We start from the raw sequence: 20,175 nt of genomic DNA on the forward strand, positions 1-20,175 counted from the left end.
CGGCGGGGCGGAGACGGGGCGCGCCGATGTAGGGGCGCCCCGGAAGCGGAAGCGGCCGTTGCCCCCGCCTCTGGCGGAAGCGGGCCCGGGAGCGGGACCGCCGCGGCGCCGGGGCCATGGCGAACCGGACGGTGAAGGACGCGCACAGCATCCACGGCACCAACCCGCAGTACCTGGTGGAGAAGATCATCCGCACCCGCATCTACGAGTCCAAGTACTGGAAGGAGGAGTGCTTCGGCCTCACGGGTACGGCGGGGCGGGCCGGGGCGGGCGGGGCGCGGGCGCGGGGCTCCGGCGGGCACTAACGGCCTCGCCTCGCCTCGCCCAGCCGAGCTGGTGGTGGACAAGGCCATGGAGCTCAAGTACGTGGGGGGCGTCTACGGCGGCAACATCAAGCCCACGCCCTTCTTGTGCTTGACGCTGAAGATGCTGCAGATCCAGCCCGAGAAGGACATCATCGTGGAGTTCATAAAAAACGAAGACTTCAAGTACGTTGGTAGCTGTTTCTTTTTTGTTTCTCCCTCTCTTTTGCTTGTCGGGCTGAGTGAAACGTGGAAATTCAAAACAGACGGGGAAATCTCGGTGCCAGGTTTAGCTTTCTTCACTGGGGCCGTGATAAACTCTTCTTTCCAAAGCATGTCATTATTCTCGCTTTCAAAGGACTTGCTCTTCTTGTGTCACTTGGGCTGCAGAAGTGGCTATTTTTCTGTAGCATGTGCTTAATGTGATAATATATTTCTGCCTTGAGTAGTTGGAAGCAGGTGCATTAAGGGGGCCCTATCCCCTTTTTTTTAAGTATTTCTTTCAGTTCAGGGACTGATAATACTGCTCCTACATCCAAAAACAATCACATAGAGGATGTATGTACTTGAAGGAGAAAATCTAGATGATCTCTTATTCTGTTTATTTTAGTGTATAGATTTTTACTCAGAAACTTATGGGAAAAAACTTGTGTTTTAGCTTAGCTGCTACCTATGCAGGAAGTACAGTTGTACGAAACACTTTGCTTGCTTTTCAGATACGTCCGAATGCTTGGTGCATTGTATATGAGATTGACAGGCACTGCCATTGATTGCTACAAGTATCTTGAACCCCTGTACAATGATTATCGAAAAATAAAAAGTCAGAACAGAAATGGCGGTAAGCACTGTCATGCAGCTGTGGTTTCTCAGTGTATAATAGATGGCCTTTTGCTGGAAAAATATATAAGGCTAGATAAAGTTAAATATCCTCTTTAGTAATAAAAGCTTAAAAAATTGTAGGAAAATCACTTTATTGAAATCTTGCTCTTACTTATTCATTCATTGGATAGTCTGCTGCTGTAATTCATTATAAATGGGAGCTGTCTTGCTTCTTTTGCTTTTCCCAAACATTTGTATTTAGTATTTGTCAAACTGAGTTTTAGTGCACAACAGAAAACAAATATAATCTGAGTGCTGGTTTCAGTGCTGGGAATCTACTAATCCTACCTGTGCAGTGGTTTCCTCTCTTTGCAAGATAGGCCTAATGACTTTCCTAATCTTTAAGAATGATTTTAGAACTACTGTTTGTACAGCCCACTTGATACAAGTGTTTTAGGTCTCAAGTGTTTCATCCTTACTCCGGTTGCTAGTATTAATTTTCTTGGTCTTTTAAATGCTATTTTTCTTCCCAGAATTTGAACTGATGCACGTGGATGAATTTATTGATGAACTACTCCATGAGGAACGTGTGTGTGATATCATTCTGCCTCGATTACAGGTTTGGAAAAGTGGATGATTATTGAATTCTTAACTGCGTCATATTCAATGCTTGCATCAGCCTACTGGTTTGTTGCATAAAGCTATGTACAAGACTTCTTGGGCACAGCAGATGCCTTCTTAGGTGTTTGTTCTTACTTAGATCATGTAAGATAAAGCTGTAATCTCTCCTAGAAACGATATGTTCTGGAAGAAGCTGAGCAACTCGAGCCTCGTGTTAGTGCTTTGGAAGAAGATATGGATGACGTGGAGTCTAGTGAGGAGGAGGAGGAAGAAGATGAAAAAGTTAGTCAACTGTTTTATAGCATTTTATAAAGAGATAGTTAAAACTGATGCTGAAACATCACAGTACATCTTATGGCTTATAAGAAACATCTGAGGGGAGGCACTAGAAGGCTGCATGCAGGTTTTTTTCCTCCCTTAATGTATTTTCATATATAAACTGTCTGTGAGAACATGCTAGACCATGAAGCAGCTCTAAAGTGCTCCATACTTGTCAAGCTCTTCTGTCTGCTCGTATTTCAGATATTTTATATGTGTATAAAATATATTTTATTTATATATAGGCATTTTAACTTTCACTGTCACCTTTAATTCTCTCTATGATGATGGTCCTCGTTGGTCAATTCTGCTTTTTAAGGGAGGGAGTGGACAGTATGAGAGATGACCATTTTAATTTCCTATTTTATAATTTGCTAATTTAGGTAGTGCTGCTCATTTTTGAGTATGAAGTACTTGAGGAATATATTTGATAATAATTGAGGAATGGGAAGCTTGAATTGGATGACTTGTTTCCTCTTTTATCTCTTGTATTAATTGTTTGGGAATCCTTACTGATAACTAAAAATCTTAGCGAGGAAAGACTTACAGAGTTAACTTTGCGGGGGGGGGGCTGTTTTTGCAATGTTTCCAGTTGGAGCGAGCACCCTCTCCGGATCACCGCAGAAGAGGCTACAGAGACCTCGATAAACCCCGCAGATCTCCTGTTGTGCGATACAGGCGGAGCCGAAGCAGGTCTCCAAGAAGGTGATAAATGGCTCTTTTTGAACAATGTTTTTACTTAAAACACATCTGTGGTGGTGCAGAGTGCTTTTACTGGATCTAAGCACAGAGCTGAAGACAGTGTTCAGTCAGAATCTCTTAGGCCTTCCACTTCTTTTAGGCGCTACTTAAAGAGCTGCAGTGCTGCACAGCCACAGTCAAGCCCTGTCTGCCCATTTCCCTAGTCCTGCAGTAATTCTTGAATTTGCTGGCCAACTTCAGCTAAACTTGACAGTGGAGGGAAGGTATCAAGCAGAATCAAGTGCTTGTGGTCTTCATGTAAACCAAGGACTGAGGAGAAATCGATCTTGCTGATCGGACCTACAGGTATTAAGCCAGGAAAGAAATCATCACTTACCTCTTTCTGCTCACTGTACGGGCCAGACCAGAAGCACGTACCGCCCCAGTGTAGCAGGCCAAACACATACTGACTGGGATATGGGAGAGTGCAAGGAAAGCCCTGGTGCTGTTGCTGGAGAATATAGGAAATGAAACTGTTGGTTTGGTCGATGGCTTTTAGTGACTTTTTCTTTCTCCAATTACAGACGAAGCCGCTCTCCAAAGAGAAGAAGGTAGTTTATTTTTCTGCTATATAATCTTGGAACATGTGCATTTTTAGTATGGTTATTTAAAAGCTTCCTTTCTCTCAGCCCATCGCCGCGCCGGGAGAGGCATCGCAGCAAAAGCCCAAGACGACACCGGAGCAGATCCAGAGAGAGGCGCCACAGATCAAGATCTAAATCTCCAGGTACTTCTGTAGCTTACAGATTTAACTGTGGCATGTCTCTGTCAGCAGAGCATCTACTACAAGGAAAATGCAAGAAGCTAGAATAGAGGCCTGATCTGGATTATAAAATGGCTAGCTATATGGAAGCATGCCCGGAAAACTCTTTAATACATGCAACACTGAAACATTTGAAATGGAAAATTTGAATTGCACTGAGTGCAATGTATTTTCTATATATTTCAGTTTCACAATATCTTCAAATATTTACATGGAGCTTAGTTTGTTTGCCTAATTAAGGCTAGGGTTCTTCTGGCATTATCGAGGACAGTCACTAGAAGTGGATTGCATTAGCAAAACAAAAAATTGCTAGGTACTGTGACTATAAACACAAGTAACTGTTACCTTTTTTCCTCACAGGGCATCACCGTAGTCACAGGCACAGAAGTCACTCTAAGTCACCTGAAAGGTAAAGGCTTGGCATATTTCTTAAGGGTGTTGGTTCTGTTGTAAGAATCTCAGGACTGAAAGTTGTCTTACAATGTTGGAGATAAAGTATTTGATATGGTACCTCCCCCAGTGTTGAAGTCAAGATACATTATCCATAGTCTATTACAGAAAACACCAATATGAATCACACTGGTCTTTTAAAACAATAGTATTGTATCCTATAAATCATATTTTTTTTGTTTGTTTCAGATCTAAGAAAAGCCACAAGAAAAGTCGACGAGGGAATGAATAGCAAACTAAATCCAGCAGGCAGTTTAGGGACCTTGAACTGCAGTCTAATACTGTCCTATTTGCTTTATGGGGCAGCAGGATATGTACTGGCTGCTTTAGCAGTCTATTTCTTTAATCCCTCCCCTCTTGTATAAGAAGTAGTGGGGTTTGTTTTTGTTTTTTTTTTTTTTAAAGAAAGCTAAAGAAACTTTTTATGTAGTTACTCATCTTCTTGGTAGAATTTGAGGATTTTTTTAAATTGTTTTCTTAAGGCCTGAAAAAATTGTGACAAGCAATAAAAATAAGGGTTTTTGTCTCTAAAGACTCCTTGCTCTTTTTTTCCTAATAGTTTGTTTTGACATCTCCTCATCGAAGCTAGTTTCATTCCCAAATCAAGGCTTTGTTAACAAAAGGCAACTGAATTTAGTTGCAGAAGTGAGAATGTGTTTGTTCTTAGCTCAGTAATACTGAAGAACTACCACGAAACCTATCCCAAGAGACCTCCTGGTACAAGAAAGGAAGTAATGCTGTCAAAATATACTGTGTTACTCTAAAAGCAGAAGCTAACTCAAAGGTGTAGCTGTACTGCTTGGTGCCAGAGTTACTGGTTACTTTGTAAAAATCAGCTTGAAGTCCAGTAATATGCTGCTTCTGACACTAATACTAGACACTAAAACAAAACACTACTCATCACTTTTCAGGCAAAATTACTCACTAAATTGAAAAATAGTAACCATCACTTTGAAGACAAATAGTTTGTGGCCTACCTGGGAGTGAGAAACAGAATATGACACCTAACTATACTCAGCTCTAGCTTTGCTGAATGAAGTTCACATTGAGCAAGGCCCTGTTCCCTCAGCTTAAGAATAGTCAAGCTCTTATTCTAGTTACAGTTCTTATCTTAATACATATTTATTATAAACCACAAGAAAACAGCTGTGTTAAATCCCTTCTGTACTGTCCCTCTATTCATAATCTTGCTTCAGAAGCATGGATTTGCAGTTTTGTCTCCCAAAAATTTTATACACAAAATTGGGATAGTGCTGCTTAAGAATTTTCCACACATTGTGCAATGAGCGTTGACAGCACAGTAGTAGTACACCCAGTGAATTTATGGAAGAAACCTCCTCTATTAAGTTATCTTATAACAGTACAGCCTTATTTTTCTAGAATACTTTCATATTATTTTGGGAAGGTTATGAAGGGAAAAGCAGAGAGACCAAATATTTACAAGAAAAATGCATTGCCTGTGAATAGTGCATGTAGTGACACTTGGGGGCAGGTGGGCGTACTGACTGTATGTCTTATTTGTTAAAGCTGTCTTCTTTCAGGTTTTCTATAAAATATTTAAATGAAAGCTTTTTTATTTTAGTATCCTCATTAATCACAAGCATACACACAAATAGGGAAGAGGAAAAGTCTTACATCCTTTTTTTTGCGGTTTTATTTTTCTTTTAAAAAGTTTTTTTTGGCACTACATAGTTCTGTAAAGAATAGAAGTGACAAATTTTTAAACACATGAAATCCCTTTCTAATTTTATTTTTTTAGAACAATATATATAAAGTCTGAAGCAACCAAAGTATGAATACAGCTAATAGAAAATAAAGAACTTAATTTTAAAAATTCTCTCTCTTTACAGTTTATCAAGATAAAACAAAACACAAGTCCCCTTAAAAATAGGGTAATAAAATAGATGAAATTTGTATCACTCAGTTTTGTGATACTAGTAAAAACTATAGTTCATATCTATGTACAAATGATACAGTTTAAAAACAGTCTTAAATAATCTTGTATCTAAACATGTTGCATTAAGATTTTAAATCAGAACCTGATTTTTTTTCTCCCCTTCCCCCACCCATCCATAATCCCCTTAAATTTCACTTTTTCTGTTGAATGTAATTCAGATTCAAGTGTGGGTGTCCTTGAGACAGAAGCGAGAACCGCTGGTTACTCTGCATCAGTGGACCAGCTAAAAGAAAATGGATTACAATTACTTCAGCAAGTTAAACATACGTAACAGTGCTTGGCTATATTCAATGTATAACACTTACTTAGAAATAAAGGCATTTATGTGGTTGACACAAATGCTATCTATGTGACTAACCCATTTAACAGTACAATGCAGTCTTATTTTAATCCTAACTCTGAAAGTCCCTCCAAATCATCAGTACGTCATTATTCTTGCGTTACTTTAATCTTAATTCCTTTAAACTAACAAAATCATTTCAGGATTTTTAAATCTTGGTCTCACCTGGAAACCTTGCTACAGCCCATAGATTAGGCTTTGAAAAAAAACCAGGATTTGATGCCATATCTCTCATCTTATACAAGATGACCCAGCAGCACAGTAATTGCATGTCTTTAATTTGGGCACAGTCTCTCTCTTACTGGAGCCAGAGGTCATTTTCTCACAGCCTCTCCCAATCCTGCAAGATGCTGAACACCTTTACTGTTCACTAGCATCAGAAAGAGTTGGATAAAGTCAATCCTTCAAAGTATCCTGAATAACTGAACCCGATCCAGCTTTGACGTTAGCGCTGCTTTGACTGCAGATGGGACTAGATGACCTCCAGAGGTCCCTTCTGACCTGAACTATTCTATGATCTTGCAAGTTTTTAGTGTATGCAAGTCAATCGTAAGGCAAGGTACAAAAGCCAAATAAAATTAATTAGGACAAAAATTTCTGCAAATTCTTAGCATGCGCATGGACAAATCATTTTATCTTCTACTGAAACAGAGGTGGCTCTAAGTGAGACAGCAGCAATGGAGAAAAAAAAAGGGCTGGAAGTGTATCGCAGTCCAAGTTGCCTATCAGATTTGAGAATTCCATTTAATCCCTTCCCTCCCACACAGATTTTCATCCATCCATACAGGAAGCTGAAGCGTTGATTTGACTCTTGGATTCATTCTTATGGTTCCAGGGAGCCTAGGCATGTGAAACATGATTCCTTGGCTTTTAAAGCCTTTGAGACAGTAAAGAGACATGTTGCATGAGCTGTTGATTCATATACTAGTTCTAGTACCTTGAGGGTAGAAAGGTTTGTTCGGTGGATAGCTGGCATTTCCCTGCTGCATGTAGTTCTGAGGCATATTGTAAGGCCACGCTCCTCGGAGGAGAGGAAAATGGGTAGGGGTCCCATGGTCCCAAGGGACAGAAGGAGGGTTCATTTTACCAAACTGTCCTTGGAAACCCTGATCTATTTTTCAATTGAAAGGGAAAAGCACATTGCAAGTTGAAATAATTAAACAATAAGTCACAAATACAATTTACATCTCAAATAACAGTTTGCAGGGGACTTTATGCGATTACTCTGATGTGCTAATTTTTTTTTAAATATACATCAGTAAAAATTACCACCTAAATTACTTCATTATTCAGCATAATAGAATTTATTGGAGGGGGAAGATAGACGATGAATCAGTACTTAGAATCAAGACCTTAAAGTCTCACTATTCCATACAGAAATAAATTAGACTGTATGTCATTCTCATGATGAAAAATAAAAGTTCTGAAAAATGCTACTAATATCTGATCCTGCACAGATCTTCACTATCACTGACATGTGTGACACGAAAGCATGTCCTACTTCACGAAATAATTCTCAGAGGCAGTACAGTGGAATTCCGCTAACACCTGTATGCTTAAGAAACTCTGCATGTGGATCACGGGACAAACTTAAAATTTATTTTTGGAAAGACAAATAAAAACTTTTGAAATAAGTATACATATTGTAAATTATTCCATTCACAAATCTAGTATTACTGCAGCATTAAGGATGAGAAATCAAGCATCAAGGAGGCAGGACACACAAGTTATTGACAGTATTGTCAATTCTGCTCTTTTTGTTCATAGCTCCCAGTTTTACAAGACACTGTAATACCCTGTAATTTAAAAACCTTGGTCAATGTACATTTAAAAAAAAAAAGACAAAATTTAAGCAGCTATCCTTCTCAGAATATCAGTTCCTCTTCAGTCTCATTAGAAACTTGTAGATAGACTTTCATTATATAATAAGCAAGCTATGGGTTTAAAAAGAACAATAGTTTTTTATACGATAAAACATGAAATATAGGTCTGGAAAAAAGCACAAAAAAAAGTTGTCCTTCTGAATCTTCTAATGATCCTACTTCTGACCACATTGTCTAATGAAAAGAAAGCAAATTTGCTCCTTCCCACTCAGGATTACATAAGCCAAGACAAAGTTTCCATGAATTTGCTGTTCCCAAATTGTTCCAAGCAGGTATGAGAGCAGGCTTCAAACAGAGAGCACCCAGCTCATCTTCACAGTGCTCCCACCCAGTGACCTACTGTAACGGCATCTAAACCATAAAGGAAACAAAGGTGATTAAAATACGAAGAGGGCAAATACCAGGACTGGGAACTAGGAAAAGGAGTGTGATGAGATGAAATGAATGGAGTTCAGCTGGGGCAAACAAACAGACAGAACTATTGAGACCGACAGCAGAAGAAAGCCAGGAAACATTCTGTGCAGACTAGATGAGGGTGGAAGCACGCAAACAGAAACAAAGTGCAAAGGGAAGAGACTGAAGACAGACCAACGGACAAGATGATGAGCAGCAAGACTAGTTAAAGGAGGAAGGAGAGTCAAGAGAAGAAACTGGGATTTGGGGAACATGTCTGAAAGAAGGCAGCGATCTGGAAGAAGACTTGGATCGGAAGGAGGTGCTTGGGAAATAAAGGCAGCGCTGGCGTGGACCCAGAAGAGGGGACAGATGAGGCAGGATAGAGAATTAAGACAAGAAAGGATGGAGGATTGATTAGGGACAAAGGCAAGCTTAGAAAGCACACTGGTAGCAGTCTCTGCATCCTCTAAAATATATTCCTCACATTGCTCAGAATAGAAAAATATGCATCTCTTGTCAGCAGATACCTAAAAAACTCAATAGTGAAGCGTATCTCATCTAACACTGTTGACTCATTGATGAAAATCCACTATTACTGTCAATAACTCTATTAGTGCAGAGAGGGGATGTGCAGGAGATTTAAAACTCCAGTCTCTTGCGATGAATGACTGCATCAGTATATTGTATGATGGATTTTTCTTTTTAACATAGGTGAAGTTATACACAGAATAAATCAAGAGAATACTATGATGGTTTAGAAGATCACTGTTCAAGTTTAGGGACTGCCACTGTTTATGTTGCTTGAAGAACAGTGTTGTTAGTTACTACATACTATTTTTCTCAGCCTCATCAAACATGTAAGTGTACTTGTTTTTTGTAGGAGACAAAGGCTGTTGCCCACTTGTTGCAGAAGATGGAAAACATATGAAGTATTTTCAGGAAAGGATGTCAATATTAAAGAAGATAAATGAGGCAGGATAACCTATAGGAGAAATGACTACATAAGACCCTGTCATTAAGCTGCAGTACTTGCAAGGGGACAACTCTCAATATGCACAACCATAATTCTGTCAGTCTCTAAGTTTGTAGGTGCAATCTTAGCATTTATCTAATAATCTATGTAACAGCGGAAACAGAAACCATATTTGTAAGCATATTCACAGAAAAGTAATTTGGACTCAAACAACTATCACAGTATTTCTCAGTTGAATGCATGATTTCTCATGTGTTGCACAACTCTTGATGGCAGATAGAACCAATGCCTAAAAGTTACCTAGATCCAACTTGCACTTTTTTTTTTCCTATAAAAATGTTAAGACAACAAAATACTGACTTGGTTTCTTAAGCATCATTTCTTAACGTAAAACAAATTTAGCGTTAGCTGTTTCTGTAACATTTAACATTGGTACACAAAGTGCGAGAGGTTTGATACAATAGAGAAGAGTTACCTGAATTCCCCACAGTGCCATTGTTCACCAGTGAGTTTGGAGTCACAGGATTGTGCCAGTGTCCCTCATGAGAAGTGCTGGGGATTCCCATGGGCCTGGCAGCAGGCTGTGCAAAGATGATACTGGGATCATTCAAGCTTACACTGCTCTGGTTATTTGTGGTGGTGCTGCTGCCAGACCTCATAGAAAACGGAACATTTGTAGAATGAGGAGGGTTACCCGGTGCAGAGTGAATAACGGGCCCGTGAATAGGCCACGAAGTGTTGGGAAGCTGAATTTGGTGGTGATGGTGCATCTGAAGTAGTCCCAGGTTATGCAAGGTGGAATACTGACCTGGGGGAGATTGGGGAAAGTTAAACAAAGGCAGCTGGACCTGATGGGGTGGCTGAGCACCCTGCTGTGGTTGCGGAACGTGCTTAGACTGGGATATTGGTTGTGGCTGAGTCTGGTTAATGGAGGCTGGCTGAGAGGAATTCTGTGTAAATTGTTGAGGTTGTGGAGAGTAAGATGACTGATGCGAATCAGACTGGAGGGGAAAAAAAAGTATGTATTTCTGATTAGTTCACTAGCTATTTAATGGTGTTTTTCTTTAATAAGCACCCAATTTATAAGACTATTCACAAAAACAGCAGAGCACTCCCCAACAACACCCCAACTAAGCCAAAGTTCCTGCTGGTTTAAGAGAGTACAGCTCAACTTGCATTCATTTTCACCAGCTGATAGTTTGGCCTGTTAACATGGCACATCCCACCATCAGAAACATCATTCTGAGCAAACATTAGCCCCAAGCTACTCATTAGACTCCTCATACATCTGTTTCTGATTTTTATTCAGCGTCTTCCCCACCCTGTTTATTTACAGCCCAGAACCTCATTAACTAGTTACAAAACCTCACTCCTAAACAGTGGTTCTTATTACTGAAGATACCTTTGTAAGTGCTTCCAAAATAAGATCCTAATATTTCTTTAATTTTTATTTAATCTGTTAAACAAGAAATTGAAACTCCAAAGACCCAGTTTCAACCTCTGTATCCTGATGCTAAGCCATGGCTGAAGGCACAGAAATAGCCATTATTATAGCATTTGTAGAGGTTTCCCTTTCACCAGCAATATACAGACGCGTGCCTGAGCCTATCTGAGCTGTTTGGTATTGCTCACAGCAGAAAAGCATTTCAAGAACTGGATTGATTGAGGTGTTTCTCAGCTTATCTGCCAAAATTTATTACCAGTGTCCAGATTCATCGAGCTTGTTTTTATTGACTCAGATGAGGTGGTGATGGCATGAGGTAGGCCTCTCCAAAGGGAGATTCGAATTAGAGACAGCTGCCTAAGACAAGGTGATTATCTGAACCTCAGGTCTCCATCTCCCTGTGGAGTTGCTCCAGAGGCTATAGCAGAGAGCCAAGCTCCAGGTAACTCAGCTGATGTCAGATATCTGAAGTTAAAGGTCTCTGCAGCTTGGCACTATCCCTGACTGCTCTCCCGTCTGTTTAAATTGGCAGCCACTTTTCTTCAACAACCAGCAGGTCTGCAGCACGTCCCCGCAGCAGCCGCTCAGCTGGTTCCTTACAGTAGCACGCTGCCTATCTCGCCATGGGCACAGCTGAAGCCTGGAAGCTGGGACTGCTCCTTGCTGCTATTCCAATCGTTCCTGTACCAGTGCCTCCATGACTTTGCACCAAACCAGGACGAGAAGGTAAAGCCTGGGATTTGAAAGCCAATGACTAGTTTAACAGTTTAAATATGTTAAAAAACAAAACAAAACAACCACCCCCCAAACAAACAAAAAAAACCCAAAAAACAGAGCACATGCATAGAGCACAGCCTGACTGCAAACATTAAACCACCATAAGTATGCATGGACATGCCAGCAGCAGGAGAGGAGAAATGACAAATTCCAGCCTCCTGGTCTGCTTCCACACCCCTGCCTTCCCTTTTGCCTCCTCCTGCACCATAACATTCCCTCCCATCAAACGGCCCCCAGGCAGCACATATTCTGTGGCCTCTCCAAGAAATCCTGACCAAATGACAACCACACAGCACATACACAGAGTTCAAGGCATCCAGAGGACGCAAGACTGACTGTGCACATGCAGTAGGTCCAGTGTGTGATGTGCCTGACTCCTGTGCATGCACCCACATCTCCAGCTGCAATTTCCCAACAGAAATACAAGGCTCCTACAGAGATGCTTCTGTATCATGTGGTACAGCGTGGTGGCAGCCTAGCTGTTCATTTAGAACAGGGTTGCATCAGTCCCTCCTTAATAGCAGATTATTATAGTAAAAAATGATGTTACAAAGTCTCTGTTACTGGGACAAACATTCCAATGAATGCTCGCTGATCAGTTACGAAACACTCAATACCTAAATTAGCAAAGTAACTGAGCAAAGTGCATTAGTAATCAGCAGCCCTGATCACTATGTTTGCTCACTTGCCAGCTTCAGAAGCAGGCGCAGGTTTCTCAGCCTATTAGCTCAAAATTAAGCAATTTCTGTGATATTCTGTACTCCAGTAACACTAAATGCCAGCAGCTGTATTTGTTCAAACACTCTCTGCTATCCATCTCCACAGAGGAGCAGGCTAAACATGTTTTTATCTAGTTGTAAAGAGACTTGAAAAAATTCTAAGAAAAAATAACCAAAATTTCCCGATTGTTCTGTTTGTGCTTCTAGCTTGCTCTTGCAGGCTTTCTCTTGGTGTATCGCATCTGAAGCGAAGCATGAATCATTTATGTTCCCTGCCTGTTCATGATAGTCATCCTTTCCCCTTTGACTTCCAATTTTTTTCTACCCACTGCTGCTGGCTGCCTTCCAGCTGACTATCCGCAGAATCCTTAACATAGTTCCCTTCTGAAACACCAGAAAATCATGATAGTCACAAACCTAAGTCCCCTGCATGTAAATGATGACCTGTGCTTCATTTTTAATTTCAACTTTGAACACTTTTAGTGCACACTGCCGGAACAACTATGCACAAGACTTCAAAAGGCATCTCAGCTTAATCTGAGAGAGAGTGAAGACGGCCTTTCAGAACCACAAGTTGTCTCATATGAAACTTGACCAAGCAGTTTCAATATGGAAAGACCACAAACGGTTTCCAAGACACTGGACTGTAAACCAAACAGTTCTAGTAACTGGTACTGTAGAGTGCAATGTTGCCGTTATAAAGCCCAGAATTTGTTCAGAACAATCTGGGCAAATCTGTTCCTAGCGTGGCCCAGGATTGCTGGTTTGTTCTATCTACTCATTTTAAAACTAAAGCTAACTGCAACTTACACATTCTGATGACTGTCTAGTGCGCAAGGGTCGTTCCACCTGCTGCTGGCTCACAGCCACTAGCTGTGAATTTACCATGCTTCGGACCAGCTGGGCACCTAATCAAAGAACAAAAATTTTGATATAAATTACAGCAGTTATGGATCACAGAATACTGAACATGGAGGTACAGCTGCTAAAACCAAAATCTAATTCCAAGTAATACAAATTCTAGCATGAACAAGGCCCACACCGCCAACAGCTGAGAACACTACTTCAGAGAGGTTTCCATGCTATTCCCGTGAGCAGTGGGATTTTGACAATATTAACAGCAGAAACTTTCAGGACTAAAAAAAGGGAATAAGGGAGATCCGAATACAAAAGAGAAGCAAGGTTCTCTCTAAAGTTCATTTATGATCCTTTTTCCTATTTTTTCCAAGTACTATAGGCACCTAAGGGCCTAATTTGAATGGGTTTTCAGTTAGACTTGTCTCTCTAATTACTAACAGTAATTTGGAAGCCAGATCTAGCTTCTCAATTCACCTGCATGCTTTTGGAAGTCTAACTTGAGACCACTGATTCTTGGTGAAAGGATATTTACTTACCTCTCATAGATGATGTAGCATTAGCTAACATTTGATAAACACTTGGAAGAGGAAATGCATTCAATTATTACTACTATTACTACTGCTAAATGCACCCGTCATGAGTGAAAGACAAATAATACAATACTGTGAAGTAGACCATATTTACTGTTGAGTATATTTTTCTCACCCACCCACGCAAAGACTACTTCAAGAGGCACTATTCCCCTCGGAGAAAAGTAATATTTCGACTAAAGCCTGTGTTTGCAATGACTGAAAGCAAGCATTAGTTGCAGAATATTTGAAGATAATTATCAGGTCTGTATAGAAACCCAGGGAAAGAAGGGACCTCAGAACTTTCAAATGATACTAAACACACACACACCACCCACAAGCTATACTTACCTGGCACACTATTATTTCTCTGTCGCGTTTGTTTGAATTCAGGACAATCTCTTCTAACATGACCCACATCCCCACAGATGAAGCATCTTTTCTCTCTTGTTTCTCTGTCATCTTCTTTCACTTCTTTTTCATCATCTTTCTCATTCTCCTTTTTCTTCAACCTGAACAACAATGTTTATTAGCGCTAGTGGAAAAAAACACACACACACACACGCACACACCAAGTCTCTGTACAGTTGTTAAACAGGTACGCTCAGAGGAAATGGTTACAAAACCAACACCCGTACCAGAATACAAACACCTTACGAATCCCAAGAAAACCCTTCCAGAATCGAGGCTGGTTAACGACCAGTTTGTACAAACTTAATAAGCTTACAAGCTCCCTAAAACCACACAGAAGCTATCTGCCTGCATTAGTGCAGAACTGTACCTGTGCTTAAGCAGGCTCAGCCTGCTGATTAGTCTGCGAGTAGTTCTATGCTACAATCCCACTAAGTCAGAATACAGGCAAAATGAGGCAGCTGTATCTGGCAGATACGTCCTCCATCTGACTGGAGATGAGGTATTTCTCTGTAAGAGTGTATCAGCACCCAGAGCCTAGACAGGGTGTGAAAGAAAGCACTGATGTCCATTCAAACATCAAGTATTAAAACAACAAATAGGAGAAGGATTAGCAATCAGGAACAAAGGTGAGAAGTAAAGGTCTTTTTCCGCAAGATGTTTGTAGGATTGTTAAGCGTTAATAGTATTTTGCGAGACACGTAATTTGAGAGCCATTCTGTGTGGCTGGGTTGCAGCAGCAACTTTCTGTGAAGAACAGATGACAACTCCTTTTCCCAAGACAGATACAGAGAAAGAGGTGGTGCAATTCAAAGTGCTAGCGTTTGAAGAATGTGTTATGGGAGAGGCTGAAAGAAATGGTCAGCCTGTGACCTTGAGGTCCAAGTACAGCTCCGTTTATCTTGAACTCTCCTGACGGAATCAAAGGCTATAAATAATAAGGGGCTCGCAGCAGGAAGAGACAAAGTTTCTTTTAAAGAATCATGGGGCACACATCTGAACATAAGGAGTAAATCAAAATGCCCAGACTTCAGCCTTTAACAATAAACCACCAAATTCTAAGGGCTTCAACAGGTTTTTAAGGAGTCAGACACTCTATACTGAATGTGTTATTCAAAATCCAAAAGTAGTAAAAATGCAAGGAGTGCAGATTCTTTGCCAGCTCTTGCTGAACTCTCTTTGGAGACATGGACCTGCATGTACTAGGGACTATCCTTTTGCAAGAGTGCTGGATCCAATATTCCTAAGTGCAATTAATATACAAGGGCACAATCACGAAGTGACAACACTAATGTGATGTTACAGAAATGCAGCTGACATACCTATGCGCATTTTAATTACCCCTATATTTTAATCAATGAACTTTTACCTGGCTTGCAGAGGTATGTTGTTAGATCTGTAGAGCAATTCAGATCTGCTTTCCCAACATGATCACTACGGGAAACCCATTGTAATAAATTATAATAATAAATTTATAATTATAAATTATAAATTATATTATTGTGCAATCAGGTAATACGATCTTAAGACCATCTTAAGATTTACACTATAAAAAGATAACTTACTGACCTAAATTTTAAGGTCAGCTATAATTATAGATAGATCATGAAGCAAAATACAAACCCACACTCTGCTGATTTTACTCTATATGTGCTTACATGAACACTCTAAGATTTAAAGAGATGACCAGAAATAGTCCAAGAAAAGCAAAAACAGGATGGGAAGGTCAGGATCAGACATGAAGCTCTGATTGTCTCTGCAGTTTAGTACACTATTCATTTCCATTAAAAATTCATATCCTCAAATCTCTCCTGATGTAATACAACTTCAAAGATCTTAATTTTGAAGTGTTAGCTTTATATATATTGCTTACCTTCTCCTCTTTGGACAGTCTTTCATGTAGTGACCAATTTTTCCACAGACACGGCAACATCTGTCATTGGGTGCTAATTCCCCATCTGTCAGCACTTTTGAGTCAAAAAAGTATTCCTATCAAAACACAGACAGATACAATGCATAAACCATTCACTTACAGGACAGAGTAAAGAAAGCACAATGGGTAACTTTCTTCCCCGACTGTTCCCTAAATTTACTTCTTAGGTTATAGCTAGTCTTTTTTTCCCCCCTAGAAAAAGGCAACTTTTTGGAGAGATGTGGAGTAATTTGGTCTAAAAAAGAATACTTAGCCTGAGGGACACAAGCTGAATTTGCACATTTATCCAGGCTCCAGGCTTCTGCCTCTCCCCCAACACCTTCCTCAAAGGTTCTTCAGAGGATATGGGCAATGTTTTGCATATGATCTATTTTGGCATCTTAAGTTCCTGCTTGGATGCTGTCCAAAGCAGCCCACAGCCCTTCCCAAATGAAATGAATAGGTCCCTCTGGACTGAGCAAAGCTCAGGTGCCCACATCACATGGCAGATCATAAGCATCTTTTAATGGTGGGAAACAGATGTAGCATCTGCTCACTGACCTAACTGAGGCCCCGGAGCTGCCAAGGACAGCTGTAGTTCTGTCACATGTTGGGGCAAAGGCCACAGTTTACAGCCTTTGAGCTGCACAAACGTTGTGAAAGTACTTATCCTGTCTGAAGGCTTGAACTGGAGCCCCAGATGGAGACGTCCTAACTCCAGCTCGGGGACAAAGTCCTACCGTAGCCTTAGGTAATTCTCTCAACCTTTTTGCTTCAGTTTCCTTCCTGTACTGCTAAGCAGTGATACGGGGCAGTAACTTGGGTAGGAGACTGAGAACTGCTTGTTTGTCAAGCACGTTGAAGAAGGAAAGTGCCACGTAATACTACTGGCACTACTTCCTTCACACAAGGGGCAGCTCGTACGCATGCTAAAGGCTGCTTGCTGTTTTGCCTTTTATACTCATGTAAAACATTCAGTGAAAACCTGAGATTAGGCAAAACAAACCTAAGAACACTCAGTATATGTTTTCCAGAAGTACTGTAACACTGTGTTGAGCATGTATGCAAACAACACACTGCTAAAAAAAAATAAAAATAATTTGCAATAATGTTTACTACACATGCTCACATATTTATCAAATATAAATAACTACATCCAACACAGTAATTCATTATTTGCATCACAGTAGCACTCAAAACCTGCAATAAAACTCAGGTCCTATTTTATTAGGCACAGCACGAAACAGAATAAGACACAGTCATTACATGAAAGAACATACAATATAATCTAAGAAAAACTGCACAAAGAGTCAACGAATGGAAAGAGGAGATAAGGAGGGATGAGGAGAAATAACAGTAAATCTCCTTTCCTGTGTACCCAAGCTGCCAGCTCACATTCCAAAGGGTTTTCAAGAAATACATTAAAAAAGAAAAAAAGAAAAGAAAAGAGATTTTCAAAATCACATCGCCACTTAGGAGCACAAGCCACCAGGAGAACTCTCCTAAAATGTCTTAAAAACATCTTTTCAAGTAGATATTAACAACATTAATTCCAGCTAATTTATTTGCTCATAAAAAAACAAACCAAAACAGAACAGTTCTCTATTACACATCAATGACTGCACCCTGCAGCACAAAAGAGTTATTTTTGATACGGTGTCTTATGAGCATATTTCTGACAGTGATTCACTATGCGAGTTTTGAAGGTCAACTGATAACAAAAAGTTGATATTTCAGCCCCCTTTTCCCTTCCTCGATGGCACTTGTTCTTTTCCCCACTCTCTGAAATTGATATATATGCAACATCTTGCAAGTCTATTTATTTTCTTTAGCTACACAAATAGCAACTAAAACTCTTCAAGACACTTCTGGGTTTTAAATACGATTTTTCAGTTTTCTGTGATACTTAATGTCACACAATGAAAAGTTTCATTAAAAAAAAAAAAAAAAATCTACTTTCCCCGAAACTGCCAAAACCACTGATCTGATTCCTACTCTATATTTTATACCACAGAAGCCCAAAACTAAGCTGCACACGTTATGCAGATGATGTACAATTACATGTATTTTTCAAACCAAAACAATCAAGATATAAAAGACATTTGCTCTAGATGCATCATTTTGCTGGACAGAGAAAGGTAAAATACATGCTAAAAACTTCAGAACAAAACTACAAAAACTTACAGCTTCTCTTCCAACAGTTGGGTGGAATGGGGTACCAAAGAGTTTCCTCCCGTTGATAAATGCCTTCATTATGAAATTGGTCACTATTGAAAAAGACAACATTATTGAAAAACAACAGAAAAGGCACAAAACTTTAGAAATTTGTGAGCATTAATACTCAGCACACTTTAATAGCTTACTTTTCCTAGAGACTCCAGCACCAAGATTATGATTCAAGTCAAACGGATCTGTGTAAGGAAGGGAGAAAAACAAATCTAAGAGTTGCAAAAGATATGCTGCAACAAAATTTTTATTTTTATACAGACAATTCCATTTTAAATGGGCTCACTGAGTAGGCGATAGCAAAGCAACACTGACGTGTTTTAAAAACGTGATTAATCATAATAAAGTAGCAGCAATTTACAAACATATATGAAAACAGGAGTCTAATTTCCTCCTTGGTAAACTGTAGGACTTGCAAACAACTTTTGTTTTTTTAAACATGGGGATGGTAGTTTCCTTAGGTAAAGATCCTGAGCAACCATGAGAACACATCCTGGAGCAACTGTCTTCATTCCTCCTTCATTAATAGAACAAAAATTAAGCAGATAGTACCTTCAATGGCAATACATTTGGATGTCCACTGTTTCTCAAACGTAGTTAATAGCTTCTTCTGCCGAATGCTGATCACGTACTCCTTGAAGTCAAATTCTTCAGTGTAGAATCGCAGCAACCCTAACCAGAGTTCTCCAAGGGACTCCGTGTTCTTTCCAAGAGAAGGCAGACGCTTCTTCTACATGCGATGGAAGACACAATTTATACAGGTACAGTTACCCAGGCACTTCCCGTCCTCCTGAACTACCTCTCTAACTATGAATTTGTCTACCATGGAGAATTTCACTTGGCGAAGGTAAGGTAATGCTAGCCCAATCCAGGCCTGCTTATAAAGAGTTAAAAGGTTTTCTTTTCCCCTGGTTTCGTTTATGTTACTTAGAAATGATTTGAGACAAACCAAGCAAAAGCAGCCACTCATTCCAGAAAAACAGGATTCATGTGGAAAATTATAATAATACAGTTATGGTAGTTTAGCTAGTCTTTTATAAATTACACTGTTATAAATATATCAGTTTCCCATAAAAACAAGACGTAAGTATTAGTGTTCTTCTGGAATTAAAATATTACCAGTTCTTCCATGTCATCAAAGAAAAAGGCATTCCATCCATCCACCATTCTCTGAGGAATCTGTTTTCCATCAAATATCTGCAGAAACAGAGGGCATGGTTACCACTCTAATTTAAAGTCACCATAAAAGAGCTGCAGTTTTGCTGGTACAAGATAGCACAAAAATATCTATTTTTTAATTTTTGCAGTTACTTTGAGAGAGGACAGCCATAATGCAAAAAGACTTTCAAACATACTTTAACGACGGGAAATTCTGCCTATATATCAAGTATTGCGATACTTTACTTGTTCTTTACAACTAAGAAAACATGACTGAACTACCTCATCAAGATTCAGACAGCCCTCTTGCCAACAAAATCTCTAAGGCGGCTTTATATGACTTCTTACAACTTCTTCTTACCACTTAACTTCAGCAAGGCCAAAGAGAAATTCCACTGTTATTTAAATGAACTCTCAGGGGTAGCAATAAAATAACAACCCCCAATCACTACTGAAGTATCAGTAAGAAAGTCAGTCAACTGCAGTGTTTAAGGCAATTTTCCTCTTGCAGCCAGACATCAAAAAAAAAAAAAAAAAA

The 20,175-nt window shown here is 39.8% G+C and overlaps 2 protein-coding genes across 5 annotated transcripts in view; one reads left to right on the forward strand and one right to left on the reverse strand.

Annotated features, from left to right (window-relative positions):
* Positions 1 to 68: 68 nt before the first annotated feature.
* On the forward strand, positions 69 to 4,540 carry PRPF38A (pre-mRNA processing factor 38A). The gene is made up of 10 exons (XM_013950616.2): positions 69 to 246; positions 329 to 488; positions 1,019 to 1,140; positions 1,655 to 1,740; positions 1,914 to 2,024; positions 2,653 to 2,765; positions 3,326 to 3,352; positions 3,431 to 3,528; positions 3,925 to 3,973; positions 4,204 to 4,540. Exons 1-10 carry the CDS (start codon positions 117 to 119, stop codon positions 4,244 to 4,246), a joined length of 939 nt encoding a protein of 312 aa, XP_013806070.1. The 5' UTR covers positions 69 to 116; the 3' UTR covers positions 4,247 to 4,540.
* A 78-nt stretch (positions 4,541 to 4,618) lies between these two features.
* TUT4 (terminal uridylyl transferase 4) overlaps positions 4,619 to 20,175 on the reverse strand; it is a 50,339-nt gene continuing 34,782 nt past the window's right edge. For 3 of the 4 annotated variants that reach the window (XM_067301256.1, XM_067301257.1, XM_067301259.1), the window contains exons 21-30: positions 19,599 to 19,676; positions 19,032 to 19,209; positions 18,617 to 18,664; positions 18,438 to 18,520; positions 16,215 to 16,330; positions 14,282 to 14,442; positions 13,314 to 13,411; positions 10,039 to 10,564; positions 7,249 to 7,422; positions 4,619 to 6,194 (exon numbers count right to left, since the gene is read on the reverse strand). In XM_067301256.1, coding sequence (XP_067157357.1) covers positions 6,103 to 6,194; positions 7,249 to 7,422; positions 10,039 to 10,564; positions 13,314 to 13,411; positions 14,282 to 14,442; positions 16,215 to 16,330; positions 18,438 to 18,520; positions 18,617 to 18,664; positions 19,032 to 19,209; positions 19,599 to 19,676 — 1,554 coding nt within the window. In that variant the 3' untranslated portion in view covers positions 4,619 to 6,102. The remainder of the gene's footprint in view (positions 6,195 to 7,248; positions 7,423 to 10,038; positions 10,565 to 13,313; positions 13,412 to 14,281; positions 14,443 to 16,214; positions 16,331 to 18,437; positions 18,521 to 18,616; positions 18,665 to 19,031; positions 19,210 to 19,598; positions 19,677 to 20,175) is intronic. The other variant, XM_067301258.1, reaches the window with a different exon arrangement.

The sequence above is a fragment of the Apteryx mantelli genome, chromosome 8 (genome assembly GCF_036417845.1).
Source record: "Apteryx mantelli isolate bAptMan1 chromosome 8, bAptMan1.hap1, whole genome shotgun sequence".
NCBI lineage: Eukaryota > Metazoa > Chordata > Aves > Apterygiformes > Apterygidae > Apteryx > Apteryx mantelli.